Here is a 13,805-nt window from a genome sequence, read left to right as displayed (position 1 = left end):
AGGTTCAAGAACAGTTTCTTCCCTGCTGTTATTAGACTGCTGAATGGATCTCTGTAATTCAAACCTAATGCTGATATTGCTTTGTACACCTCCTGCATAGATGTAACCTTGTATGCCTCTCTCTGAATAAGTAACCTATGATCTGTCTGTCCTTGTATGTTCTGATCTGCCTGCAGCGCTTACAAAAAGATTTTCACTGTACTTAGGTACATGTGACAACAATAAATCAAACCAAACTTTTATTCTCCTCCAAATCATTTATAGGTATATCTTAAACAGCAAAGTCCCAGCACTGATCACTGTCAAAGACCACTGGCCACAGATCTCCAGTCAGAAAAGCATCCTTCTATCACTGTTCTCTCTTTCCTCTAACCAAATCAGTTCGGTATCCATCTTATCAGCTCACTGTGACTTCACCTTCTGCATCAGCCTGCCATGAGGAACCTTGTCAAAGGCCTTGCTAAAGACAACATCTACTGTCCTGCTCTCATCAATCACCTTTGTCACTTCCTCAAAAAAACCCAATCATAATTTTAAGATGCAACCTCACTCACACAAAACGATGCTGCCTATCACGAATAATACATATTTTCCCAAATATGAGTAAATCCTTTTCTAAGAATCTGCTCCATAAATTTCCATTCCATTGACATAAAGCTCACCATCTTGTATTTTCCCTGATTATCCTTGCTGCCCTTCATAACAAAGAAACAAAATTGGCTATTCCCCAGTCCTCTGGGACCTCTCCTGTGATTAAAGAGGATACAAAGATTTTGATCAAGGCCCCAGAAATTTCCTTCCTTGTCTCCCTAAGTGTGCTGGGATAGACCCCATCAAGTCCTTTGGGAATTTGCTGCTTTAATGTTTTTCAAAACACCTCCTCCTTGAGTTAAAGGGAATAGGGGAAATCTCTCTGCTGGTTGGAGTCATACCTTGCATAAATGAAGCTGGTTGTGGTTGTTGCAGCTCAGTCATTTCAGCTACAGGATATCTTTACATGACATCCTTAGGTTAGTATCCTAGACCCAATCATCTTCAGCTGCTTCATAAATGAGCTGCACTCCATCATAAGGTCAGAAATGGGGATGTTCGCTGATAATTGTACAATGCTTGACACTCTTCAGGTCTCCTAGGATTTCAAACCAGTCCATGTCCAAACCCAGCAAGAACTGGACCAATTTTGGGCTGAAAAGCAGGAAGAAACATTTGCACCACACAAATTCCAGTCAATGACCAAATCCAACTCACGTGAATAGAGTCATAGTCTCCTGATTCCCACAGTCAATATGCTGGGGGTTACTACTGGCCAAATTCTGTACTGGTCTAGCCATATAAATACTGTGGCTACAAGAACACAGGGAGAAAGTGAGGACTGCAAATGCTGGAGATCAGAGCTTAAAAATGTGTTGCTGGAAAAGCGCAGCAGGTCAGGCAGCATCAAAGGAACAGGAGAATCGATGTTTCAGGCATTAGCCCTTCTTCAGGAATGAGGAGGGTGTGCCAAGCAGGCTAAGATAAAAGGTCGGGGGGAGGGGCATTGGGAATGCAATAGGTGGAAGGAGGTTAAGATGAGGGTGATAGGCTGGAGAAGGGGTGGAGGCAGAGAGGTCGGGAAGAAGATTGCAGGTCAATAAGCGGTGCTGAGTCTGAGGGTTGGGACTGAGAAAAGGTGGGGGGAGGGGAAATGAGGAAGCTGGAGAAATCTGCATTCATCCCTTGTGGTTGGAGAGTTCCTAGGTGGAAGATTAGGCGCTCTTCCTCCAGGTGTCGTGTTGCCATGGTCTGGTGATGGAGGAGGCCAAGGACCTGCATGTCCTTGGCGGAGTGGGAGGAGGAGTTAAAATGTTCAGCCACGGGGCGGTTGGGTTGGTTGGTGCAGGTGTCCCAGAGGTGTTCTCTGAAACGTTCCACAAGTAGGCGGCCTGCTCTGAAACGTCCCGCAAGACCGCCTCAGCACCACCTTCTTGACCTGCAATCTTCTTCACGACCTCTCCGCTCCCACCCCCTCTCCGGCCTATCACCCTCACCTTAACCTTCTTCCACCTATCGTATTCCCAACACCTCTCCCCCAAGTCCCTCCTCCCTACCTTTTATCTTAGCCTGCTTGGCACACCCTCCTCATTCCTGAAGAAGGGCTTATGCTCGAAACGTCGATTCTCCTGTTCCTTGGATGCTGCCTGACCTGCTGCATTTTTCCAGCAACACATTTTTAACCCACAAGAACACATCAGAGGCTAGGAATTCATAGCACCAAATAACACACTTCCTGACTCCCTCAATCCGATCCACCATTTACAAGTCACAAGTCAGAAGTGTGAAGAAGTATTCCCCACTTGCCTGGATGAGTACAGCTCCAACAACACCCAAGAAGCTTGACACCATCCAAGACAATGCAACCTGCTTGATTGGTATCACATCCACAAGCATCCACTCTTTGAAATACCAGTGCTCAGTAGCAGCAGTGTGTGCCATCTACAAGAAGAACTGCAGAAAATCAAGTGTTCTTTTGACAGCACCTTCCAAAACTGTGAGTACTTTCATATAAAAGTGCAGGGGCAACAGATAAATGGGAACACCACCACCTGCAATTTCCCCTCCAAGCCTCCCACCATCCCAATTTGGAAATATATAACTGTTTCTTCACTGTTGCTGCAGCAAAATTCTGGAATTTCCTTGCTCAGGGTCAACCTACAGTATGTAGACTGTAGCGGTTCAAGAAGGTAGTTCAGCACCACCTTCTCAAGGGCAATTAGGGATAGGCAATAACTGCTGGCCCAGCTAGTGATGTTCAGGTCTCACATATGAATAAATCAAAGACATGCTCCGTTTTAGATTGGTTCTTTCTCTCATTGCAGAAAGTAATACAGAAAATAAGATATGGGAAGGAACTGGAGATTTCCTTCAGACATTTCACAATCTACAAGCAGCAAGGGGAAGGATTAACAATTTTCCATCAGAGTGACGGGATTTATTAAAAATTGAAGCCTCAAAGTATTAGGCCTTAATTGTTTATGAGAGCTGGCAGGAGATTTTGAGGAAAACTTGAAAAGAATAGTTTCTTGCATGTCTAGACAAACCAATAGCTGGATATGTATTACATTACAACAAGAAGTAAGTCTCCAATCCATTGGCTTTTTTCAAGCTACATAGAATTTTTTGGAACAATTATCATCGTGAAGCCAAACCGGTTCTTTCTCCATATGTGTAGTTTGTCATAAAGTACGTGCACAGATTATTCAAGGTGGGAAGACAAGATGAGAAGGCAGTAAATAAAGCAAACAGTGTCTTTAGCTTTACTAATAGAGGCAGAGAGTACAGAGCTTGTAAAAACACTTGTTAGATCTCAGCTGGAGTATTGAGTACGGTTGTGGATACTACATTATACAAACATGTTGGAGAGACTGCAGAAGCAATTTACTGGATTGGTTACAGTTATGAGACACCAGCTATGAGGATAGATTAAGACAATGGGCTGTTCTCATTGGAGAGAAGCTTGAGAGGGATCTATTTGAGGTTTTCAAAACCATGATGGGCTGGACAGAGTGAATGGGGTGAAGCTATTTCCGCTTGGGTGTGTATCTCTGAGTGCTGCAGAAGTACAATGATAGTTGTTGGTGCAACCTAAAGTGCACCACTGAAGTGTAGAAGCATTCCATAAGTGATCTGGAGATGTGCCATGAGCATTCTTAGAGGCCAGCACATGTCAGATGCTGGATAGAGGGTGTCTGTGGCAGGTGTACTGAGATGCTGGCAATGTTCAACATGTTCACTTTTAGAGCAAGTGACGAGTTAAATTTGTTAGGTGACCCTTCTGGTTTCCTTGTCGAATTTTCCTGAGGCTAAATATTAATGAGGCTAGTTATGCCATTAACATGGCAATTAATAATCAATAATGACCATCAATTGACTCATCTGCTATCTACTGAGAGTCTCACTCAAGCCACTTGTGAAAAGAATAAAAGATAAAGGGAAAGATAATCCTAATGTCAAGATGGGCCTTGTCCAATTCTGCCATACATCTCATAATAGCCAACATCACTCAGACCCATATAAGATTCTACCATTCAATTTTGTTTTCTATTGATGATGGCCATCCAATGATCATCAATGCAGAAATTACTAAACACATCCTTATCATATTGCAAAGAAATAAAATATGACCTACCTCCAATTTATTACAGTTAGATTTTAATGTATTTTCAATTTTTAGCAGACATTTGGCTATCTCTGGAACCTCCAAACCCATCTTTAACATGCATTTAGACTCTCGAAGCATCTCAAGAATTCTGTGATCAAAGTTCGAATAGAGTTTTCCAGTCTCTGGATCTCGTATCAAAAGAGTTGATTGCAGCACTATATAAAAATGTTGTTAATAATATTCAGATACGTGCATATCCGCAATATATTTTTATGATAACTGTTAATGCAGCTAAATTTACAGTGTTGAAATAACCATTTTACTAGATTGTGGACAATTGCACAAATTTTCATCCTATTAGTTGAACATGTAAATATAATTCACTTCCAAATACCTATTTATAGAGTTCAATTTATGTGCAATCTTCAGGAAACATCTGGCTGTCTTTTACACCATATGGTTCCAAGTTTTACATTTATTTAGACATGAATAGCTTCCACCAAGAAACCCAGTTCTGCCACACACTTATAAGAATTTCAATAACACCCCGATAATGCCCATGATTTTCATTGCCATTCTTTCGTTTTGCTTCTATTATTGAATCCCTCAACTCCTGCACTACTATTTAGTTAACTATAGATAGTTTCTTAGTTTCAGGGTATAGAAATAGGGGGAGGCCATGTGGCCTGTTGAGCCTGCTTCGCCATTCATGAAGATCATGGCTGATCTATCCATCATCTCAGCTCCTCCTACCTGCATTAACTCCGTAACTCTTAATTCCCCTCCCATGCAAAAGCCCATCCAACTGTGTCTTGAATATATCTAATGAAGCTGCCTTCACTGCTTCATTGGGCACAGAATTTCATCGATTCATTACTTTCTGGGAAAAGCAGTTCCTCCTCATCTCTGCCCTAAAGGGGTCCAGGTAATAGTATGGAGAGAGAATTGGTTGACTGACAGAAAGCAGAGTGGGGATAAATTAGTGCTATTCTAGCTGGCAATCAGTGCTGAGTGGTGTGCCTCAATTATATACAATTTATATAGATGATTTGGAGTTGGGGACCATGTGTATGGTGTCAAACGTTGCTGATGACACTAAGATGAGTGGCAGACCAAAGTGTGCAGAGGACTGTGAAACTTTGTAGAGGAACATAAATACATTGGGCAAAGGTCTGGAAGATGGAATACAATGTAGTAAATGTGAAGTCATACAATTTGGTAGGAGTAACAGCAAAATAGATAATTACTTGAATGGTAAAAAGTTGCAGCATGCTGATTTACAGAGGGACCTGAGTGTCCTTGTGCGTGAATCACAGAGGGTTCGTCTGCAGGTACAACAAGTAATTAGGAAGGCAAATGGATTTTTGTCCTTTACTGCGAAAGGATTTGAGTTAAAAGCAGGGAGGTTATGTTGCAGCTGTATAAGATGCTGGTGAGGCCACACCTGGAGTACTGTGTGCAGTTTTGGTCTCCTTACTTGAGAAAGGATGTCCTGGCACAGGAGAAGGTGCAGAGGAGATTCACTAGGTTGATTCCAGAGGTGAGGGGGTTGGATTATGAGGAGAAACTGAGTAGATTGGGATTATATTCATGGAATTCAGAAAAATGAGGGGGGATCTTATAGAAACATAGAAAATCATGAAAGGAATCGATAAGATAGAAATAGATAACATCTTTTCATTGGTATGTGAAACTAGGACAAGAGGGCACGTCCTCAAGGTTAGAGGAAGCAGGTTTAGAAGTGAACTGAGAAGGAACTTCTTCAGCCAGAGGATTGTTAATCTATGGAATTCTTTGCCCAGGGAGGTAGTTGACGCTACTTCAGTAATTGCCTTTGAAGCTAAGATAGATACTTCTTTGAAAAATAAAGGAATTAAGGGATATGGTGAAAACGCGGGTAAGTGGAGCTGAGTCCATAAAAAGATTAGCCATGATCTTATTGATTGGCAGAGCAGGCTCGAAGGGCTGGGCAGCCTACTCCTGTGCCTAGTTCTTACGGTCTAAATCTATTCCCACTAATCTTGAGGCCAAGTCCCCTTGTCCTCGTCTCATCTACAAGCAGAAACAACTTGCCTACCTTGACTTTATCCATCCCTTTCATAATTTTATATGTTTCTAGAAGATCCCTTCTCATTCTTCTAAATTCTAGAGAGTACAGTCCCAGGCAGCTCAACCTTTCCTCTCAGAGTAATCCCTCACCTCTGGAATCAATCTGGTGAACTTCCTCTGCACTGTCTCCAAAGACAATGTATCCTTCCTCAAGTAAGGAGACCAGAATTGTGCACAATACTCCAGGTGCTGCCTCAGCAACACCCTGTACAATTGCAGCAGAACCTCTCTGCTCTTAAATACGATCCCTTGAGCAATGAAAGGCATATTCTGTTTGCCTTCCTGATTACCTGTTGCAGTTGCAAATCAACTTTTAGTGATTCATGTACATGTACTTCTAAGTCTCCCTGCACAACAGCATGCTGCAACCTTTCACCATTTAAATAATACTCTGACCTACTATTTTCTCTTCCAAAGTGGATAACCTCACATTTACCAACATTGTACTCCATCTGCCAGACCCTAGTCCACTGACTTAACCTATCTAAATCTCTCTGAAAACCCTTCACATTCTCTGCACAGTTTGTCTTTCCACGTAATTTAGTGACATCAGCAAACTTGGATATGTTACACTCGGCTCCTTCTTCCAAATCATATATATATATCATGAACAGTTGCTGGCCCAACACCAACCCCTGGGGCACCCCACTCACCACTGATCTCTACCCAGAGAAACACCCATTTATCAGAGACCTCTATCCACAACTCTATGCATTCTTATCTTATGGATGAGTCTTTTATGCAGCACCTCACTGAACACCCTATGGAAATCCAAGTATACAACATCCATCTGTTCCTCTCCATCCACCACACTTGTTACAACCTCAAACATCTCCAGTAAGTTTGTCAAAAACAACCTTGCCTTTGTGAATCCATGCTGCATCTGCATGAGGGAATCCCTTCCATCCAGATGTCTCACGATTTCTTCAGTAATGATAGCGTCCAGCATTTTTGGGATGATAGATGTTAAGCTAACTTACCTGTAGTTACTTGACTTTTGCCTACACCCTATTTTAAACAGCAGTGTGACATTTGCTGTCTTCCAGTCCCTTGGGATCTGCCTAGAGTCCAGTGAATTGTGGTAAATTACCACTAATGCAACTACTATAACTTCTGACATTTCTTTCAGATGTATTCCAACAGGACCAGGGGATTTACCTACCTTTAGATCCTCAGGTTTGCACAACACCAGCCCTTTTGTGATAACAATTGAATTGAGGTCCTCATCTCTCATCATATCCATAACATCATTCTTTGGCATGTCAGATACATCTTCCACTTCGAGGACTGACACAAAATAGATTCAAGGCCTCTGTCATTTCAGCATTACCCAATATTAATTCCCCTTTCTCATCCACTTTAGCCATCCTTTTCCATTTTGTTTATTTATAAAAACTTTTCCGACCTGTTTTAAATTTTGTGCTAGCTTTCATTCATAATCTATTTTTCCTTTCTTTATTGTTTGTTTCATGGCTCTTTGTTGCTTTTTAAAATTTTCCCCATCTTCTTGCTTCTCATTACACTTTGTAAGCCTGAGCTTTTAGGTTAGATTCCCTACAGTGTGGAAACAAGCCCTTCAGCACAATATATCCACACTGTCCGAAGAATAACCCACCCAGACCCATTCACCTATTACGATGGGAAATTTAACATGGCCAATTCACCTGACCTGCACATCAGATGTGCAAACTCCATGCAGACAGTCACCCGAGACTGGAATTGAACCCAGATCCGTGGCGCTGTGAAGCAGCAGTGCTAACCACTAAACCACTGTGCCACCCAAAGTGGATACTTTCCTTTATTTCCTTTGTTATCCAGGGCTGGCTCATCCTATCCTTGCTATCCTTATTTTTTTCAGGAATATAATTTCCTTGAGCACCATGCAAAATGTCTTTGAAAGTCCTTTGAAATCTCTTTGATAGACAACTTTCTTCCAAGCAGATCACACATCAGGGTAACCCAAGCCTTACCTATCCATGAACAATTGTAAGATTATTGAGGATGCTTACCTGCTGTGGAGATGCCAAAAGCCAGACTGCACTCGGAAATAAAAAAAAACAGCTTGCATCAGATTTGTCTTCTTGGCCATCCATTGCAAGCACTGAAGAAGCTTTAAGAAAAATTTGCATTTATTTTACCTAGCAAGAATAGGCCAGGACTATTTTCTCTCAAAAAGAGGATTAGAGATGAACATGGGCATGATAAGCCATATGGAAGGACTGTAAATCTCAACTGTCTCAGTTTTAATACATGGAGCTTGACTGGTAAGGTGAATGAACTTAGAGCATTGAACAGGACATGGGATTATGATATTGTCACAATCACTGAGACATGGTTGAAGGAAGGGCAGGACTGGCAACTCAGCATTCCAGGATATAGAAGTTTCAAATGTGATGAGAATGTGTAAGAGAGGTAGATGCTCATATTATTGATAAAGGAGCCGATCACTGAGTAATGAGGGAGGATGTCTTAAATGAGACCATCTGGGTCAAATTTAGAAATAGAAAAATGGGTGATCACTTTGCTGTGATTATACTCAGGCACCTCAACAGTCATAGGGAGATGGAGGAGCAAATATGGAGGCAAATTGCAGAGAGGTGTGAAAGGAATAAGGTTAATGTTGCATAAGATTTCAACTTTGCCAACATGAACTGGAATCATCTTATTATAAAATAATTAGATGGGGTGGAATTCTAGAAGTGCATCTAGATGAGATGTTTATGCAGTGCATATATAATCCGACTAGAGATGGAGCAGTGCGAGACGTAATCCTAGGAAATTAAGCCAGTCACGTGGTTGAATGCAGTGAATGCACATTTTGGGATTGTGACCGCACCTTCCGAAGCTTCAAAGTCTTTATGGAAAGAGATGAGGATAGTGCAGAAGATAAGTATCCAAGTTAGAGAAAGGTCAATTTCAGTATCATTAAACAGGATATGGCAAATATAAAGTGGAACCAGCTACGTGCAAGTAAATCTATATTTGGAAAATGTGAGTCTTTTAAATTTGTATAATGAGATGTCAAGGTCACTGTGTTCCTCTACGAGTGAAGAACACAGACAGCAGGTCTGGGAAATCTGGGATTTCAAGGGATTCTGAGAGTTTGATAAAGAAAAAGAAGAAAGCGTATGTTCACTACAGCAAATGAAAGACAAGGATATAGAATTCAGGGTGTTGATGAAAAAAATTAGGGGGACAAAGAGGACTCATGAAATATTTTTAGCAGATAGGAATAAGGGAAACCCCAAGCCATTTTATAAATATATTAACAGTAAGGGGATTGCCAGGGAAAGATTGTGGATTTTAAATACCAAATGGGCAACTTGCACGTGGAGTTTAAATATGTGTGAGATGTCTTAAATGAATATTTCAAATCTGTATTCACAAAGGAGAAAGATATTGCAGCTGGAGATTTCAGTTGGAATGGTGAGTTTCTGAAGCATGTTAAAATGGCTGTTTTGGCACACATAAAGAAGCGTAAATCCTCAGGGCCTGATGAGATGCACCTTACTCTTCAACAGGAAGCAAAGGAAGTTATCTTTATTACTTCAGCTGGCAAATTGGTCAGAACAGCAAAAATAAAACTTAATCCTGGTAAATGTGAGGTGATGCATTTTGAGAGGTTGAATAAGGGAAGGATTTACATAATGAACAATCAGTCCCAAGGTAGTACTGAGGAACAAAAGTATCTTGGTGTACAAGTCCACAGGTCCCTGACGGTGTCAGCAGAGGTGGATCACAGGTGGTAAAGAAGGCACATGGGATGTTTGCCTTCATTAGCCAGGGTGTGGAATATAGGGGCAGAGGAAGCCTTGTAGCAACTTTGTCGAGCATCGGTTCGGTCAAAGATGGAATACTGTGTGCAGTTCTGTTCGCCACACTAAAGGAAGGATGTGATTGCAATGGAGAAGAAGCAGAGGAGATTCATTGTGAAGTTTCCTGGGATGTAAAATCTCATTTCTAAAAACGTGACTGGTTAGGCTGGATTTGTTTTTCCTGGAGCAGAGGTGTGTGAGGAAGGATCTGATTGAGATATGCCAAATTATAAAAGGCATAGAAAGTTGGATTGTGGGAATATTTTCCCCACAAATATGTCAAAGACCAAAAGGCATATGTTTAAGGAGGATCGGAAGAAGACTGTTCTTTTCACCCAGAAGTTATTAGAAACATGAATGCACTGCCTGAGATGGTGCTGAAGGCAAGTACTGAAGAACCCAGGTTGCTGAGGGAGGCAAGAGAGAAAATAGCTGAGGCCCTGACAGATATCTTTATGGCATCCTTAAATACAGGTGAGGTGCCAGAGGACTGGAAGGTTGCTCATGTTGCCCCCCTGTACAAGAAGGGTAGTAGGGATATTCCAGGTAACTACAGACTAGTGAGCCTGACGTCGGTGGTGGGGAAGTTGCTGAAGAGGCTACTAAGAGATAGGATCTATTTATATTTGGAAAGGAATGAGCTTATCGGTGATGGCCAACATGGTTTTGTATGGGAGAGATCGCACCTTCCCAACTTGATAGAGTTCTTCAAGGAACTGACCAAATTGTTATATGAAGAAAGGGCTGTTGATGTCATATACATGGACTTTAGTAAGGCATTGGATAAGGTTCCCCATTGTAGACTAATGGAGAAAGTGAAGTCACATGGTGTGCAGGGTGTTCTAGCTAAGTGGATAAAGAACTGGTTGAGCAATAGGAGACAGGCAGTAGCAGTTGAAGGGAGTTTCTCGAAATGGAGAAAGGTGACCAATGGTGTTGCACAGGGGTCAGTGTTGGGGCCACTGTTGTTTGTGATATACATAAATGATCTAGAAGAGGACACTGTTGGTATGATCAGCAAGTTTTCAGATGACACGAAGATTGATGGAGTAGCAGAAAGCATAAGGGACTGTCAGATAATACAGGAGGATATACATAGACTGGAGAGTTGGGCGGAAAAGTGGCAGATGGTTTTCAATCCAGACAAATGTGAGGTGATGCATTTAGGCAAGTCTAATTCTAGAGCAAATTACACAATGAATGGAAGAGCCTTGGGAAAAGTCGATGAGCAGAGAGATCTGGGAGTGCAGAAGGTTGCTGCACAGGTGGATAGAGTGGTCAAGAAGGCATATAGAATGATTGCTTTCATCAGACGGGGTATTGAGTATAAGAGCTGGCAAGTTATGTTAAAATTGTACAAGACATTGATTCGGCCGCATTTAGAATACAAAAGGATGTGGATGCTTTGGAGAGGGTGCAGAGAAGGTTTACGAGGATGTTGCCTGGTATGGAAGGTGCTAGCTATGAAGAGAGGTTGAATAGGTTAGGTTTATTTTCACTAGAAAAAAGGATTTTGAGGGGGGACCTGATTGAGATTTACAAAATTATGAAGGGTACAGACAGGGTGGATAGAGACAAGCTTTTTCCTAGAGTGAAGGATGCAATAACAAGAGGTCATGCTTTCAAAGTGAGAGGTGGAAAGTTTAAGGGGGATACAAGCGGCAAGTACTTCACACAGGTGGGTGTTTGAACACGTTTCCAGCAGAGGTGGTAGAGGCAGGCACGGTAGGTTCATTTAAGATGCGTCTGGACAGATGCATGAGTAGGTGGGGAGCAGAGGGTTACAGATGCTTAGGAATTGGGCAACAGGTTTAAACAGTGGATTTGGATCGGCTCAGGCTTGGAGGGCCAAAGGGCTTGCTCCTTAGCTGTAAATTTTCTTTATTCTTTTACTCTCGCGACATTTAAAAAGCATTTTAGTGCAGGTAAATGTGATCGGAATAGTTTGGTCAGCATCAACATAGTGTGCCGAACAGGCTGTTTCTATGCTCTTTGAATCTATGACTCTGACTGCTAACAATCTACTAGCTGGCAAAATGAAACAGGACAACAAAAGGACTCTCTCACACTGTGAATCGTGGAATCCAGTCATGGTTTAAAGGAATCAGAACAACAGAATTTCAACTGACCTAAAAAAACTAAAATATTTTGCAATTGATTGTACTACCAATGCTACTGGTATCCTTCATTGCAATTGCTGAAATGTACAATTATCCAATATTTTTGAATTATTCAGACATAGATTTTTCTACCTTTCTTCTTGGAGCTTTAATTTTATTTGGACATACCTGTTTTTCTCATCTGTGTCCATGTGTGTTGCAGTACTAACATCTGGAATTGTAACAAACTGGGGAACACTGCCTGTGGTCTAGGCATAACAAATTGGGGGCTACAACTCGAATCCACAGACAAAGAGAAGGAAATAGGGTTGATAAAATTTCAATTCAAAACCAAGTTTTTGAATATCTGCAGAAGTCTTTCTTAAGTTTTCACTATTACGGTGGACAAATATCTGTATTCAAAGCTAATATTTTTTGATCAGAATTAAATAAAGTTACCTTGGAGGCTTCAAGTATCTGTCCCTTGAATAATTAAAAGATTTAAAATGCATTTGGGATTTTAATTTCACTTAAAAGCCAGAAAACCTGGAATTTTAATTGCTTAAAGGTCGAAACTGAGGATGACTATGAGGTAGTGGTAGAGAGACTAAAACTGGAGCAGTGGAATTGGAATTTCAATAAAAAGAAATGAAAAAGAAAAAGAGAGAGTAAAATAGAAAAGAGAATGAACAGCAAACACAGAAGAGAGAGAATTTCAGGAAAAGGTATAAGTTAAAAGAAGGTTTGAGCTGAGACACAGGAACAACATAATTCCATAAAACCGTCTCTGGTGCAGATTTGATGTTGGAAGCAATTTAGTTTGCTCATTTAATTCCCAAGTTTGAGGATGCAGAGGTAGAAGCTTTTATTTTTCTCTTTCAAATGGGTAACACAGTGGTTTAGTGGCCAGTCAAACCCTAGTCCTTATTATTGTAGAGTAAGCTCTCAAGGAAAGTGGACAGAGTTTACTTCCACTTGCATGAAAAAGTACCACAGATTATAGTGGAGTAAAAAAGGCTGTCGTAGGTGTGTACCTATTAGTGCCAGAGGTATACTTCCAAAAATTCCATACGCTCAGGACACAATTTGACCAGATGTATGAGGACTTTGAAATGCTTATGTGGCTTGTTTTTGACCTTGGGTATGGACACTTGAGGCAAAGCCACATACAACAATATCTGTAAAATAATTCTCAAGAAGTTCAAAATCTCCATACTCTTCTTAATAACAATGCACATAGAAAAACAGAGTGTCTAGGCAAGTCACCATACAAAATGAGAATTATGAGCTGATTGACAAATCCCAATTCCCAAAGAAACCCCCCTCATTATCCCAAATTATATGGAAAGAACAGAGCTGAAGATGAGTGATAGCAAACCAATGGGAAAGCCCAGAAGCTGGAAGCCCTCCTGAGGAAAGAAATGATGGTGTGAGATGAAAAGTGAGGCCTAGAAACCTGCATGCTCAAAATATCAAAGGCAGGCCATATCTGACCAAATTGCTGGGAGCCATGGGAAATAACAGTGAGATTTTTTTTGGAACATGTACATCTCTTACAGAAAATAGGAGTCAGTCAGAGAGCAGAACACACCGGGCTACAACTCTGACTGCACCTGCAAGTTCCTGTGAGGGCACTCCTGAGAA

General features: G+C 41.2%; 1 protein-coding gene across 1 annotated transcript in view; it reads right to left on the bottom strand.

The window, feature by feature from the left end:
* LOC132834281 (dynein axonemal heavy chain 8-like) overlaps positions 1-13,805 on the bottom strand; it is a 1,170,382-nt gene that overhangs the window by 798,265 nt on the left and 358,312 nt on the right. The window contains exon 17 of the mRNA XM_060853001.1: positions 4,166-4,353. Coding sequence (XP_060708984.1) covers positions 4,166-4,353 — 188 coding nt within the window. The remainder of the gene's footprint in view (positions 1-4,165; positions 4,354-13,805) is intronic.

The sequence above is a fragment of the Hemiscyllium ocellatum genome, chromosome 3 (assembly GCF_020745735.1).
Source record: "Hemiscyllium ocellatum isolate sHemOce1 chromosome 3, sHemOce1.pat.X.cur, whole genome shotgun sequence".
Lineage (NCBI taxonomy): Eukaryota > Metazoa > Chordata > Chondrichthyes > Orectolobiformes > Hemiscylliidae > Hemiscyllium > Hemiscyllium ocellatum.
Note: the sequence above shows the minus strand (reverse complement) of the source record. Positions and strands in the feature narration are given on the sequence as shown.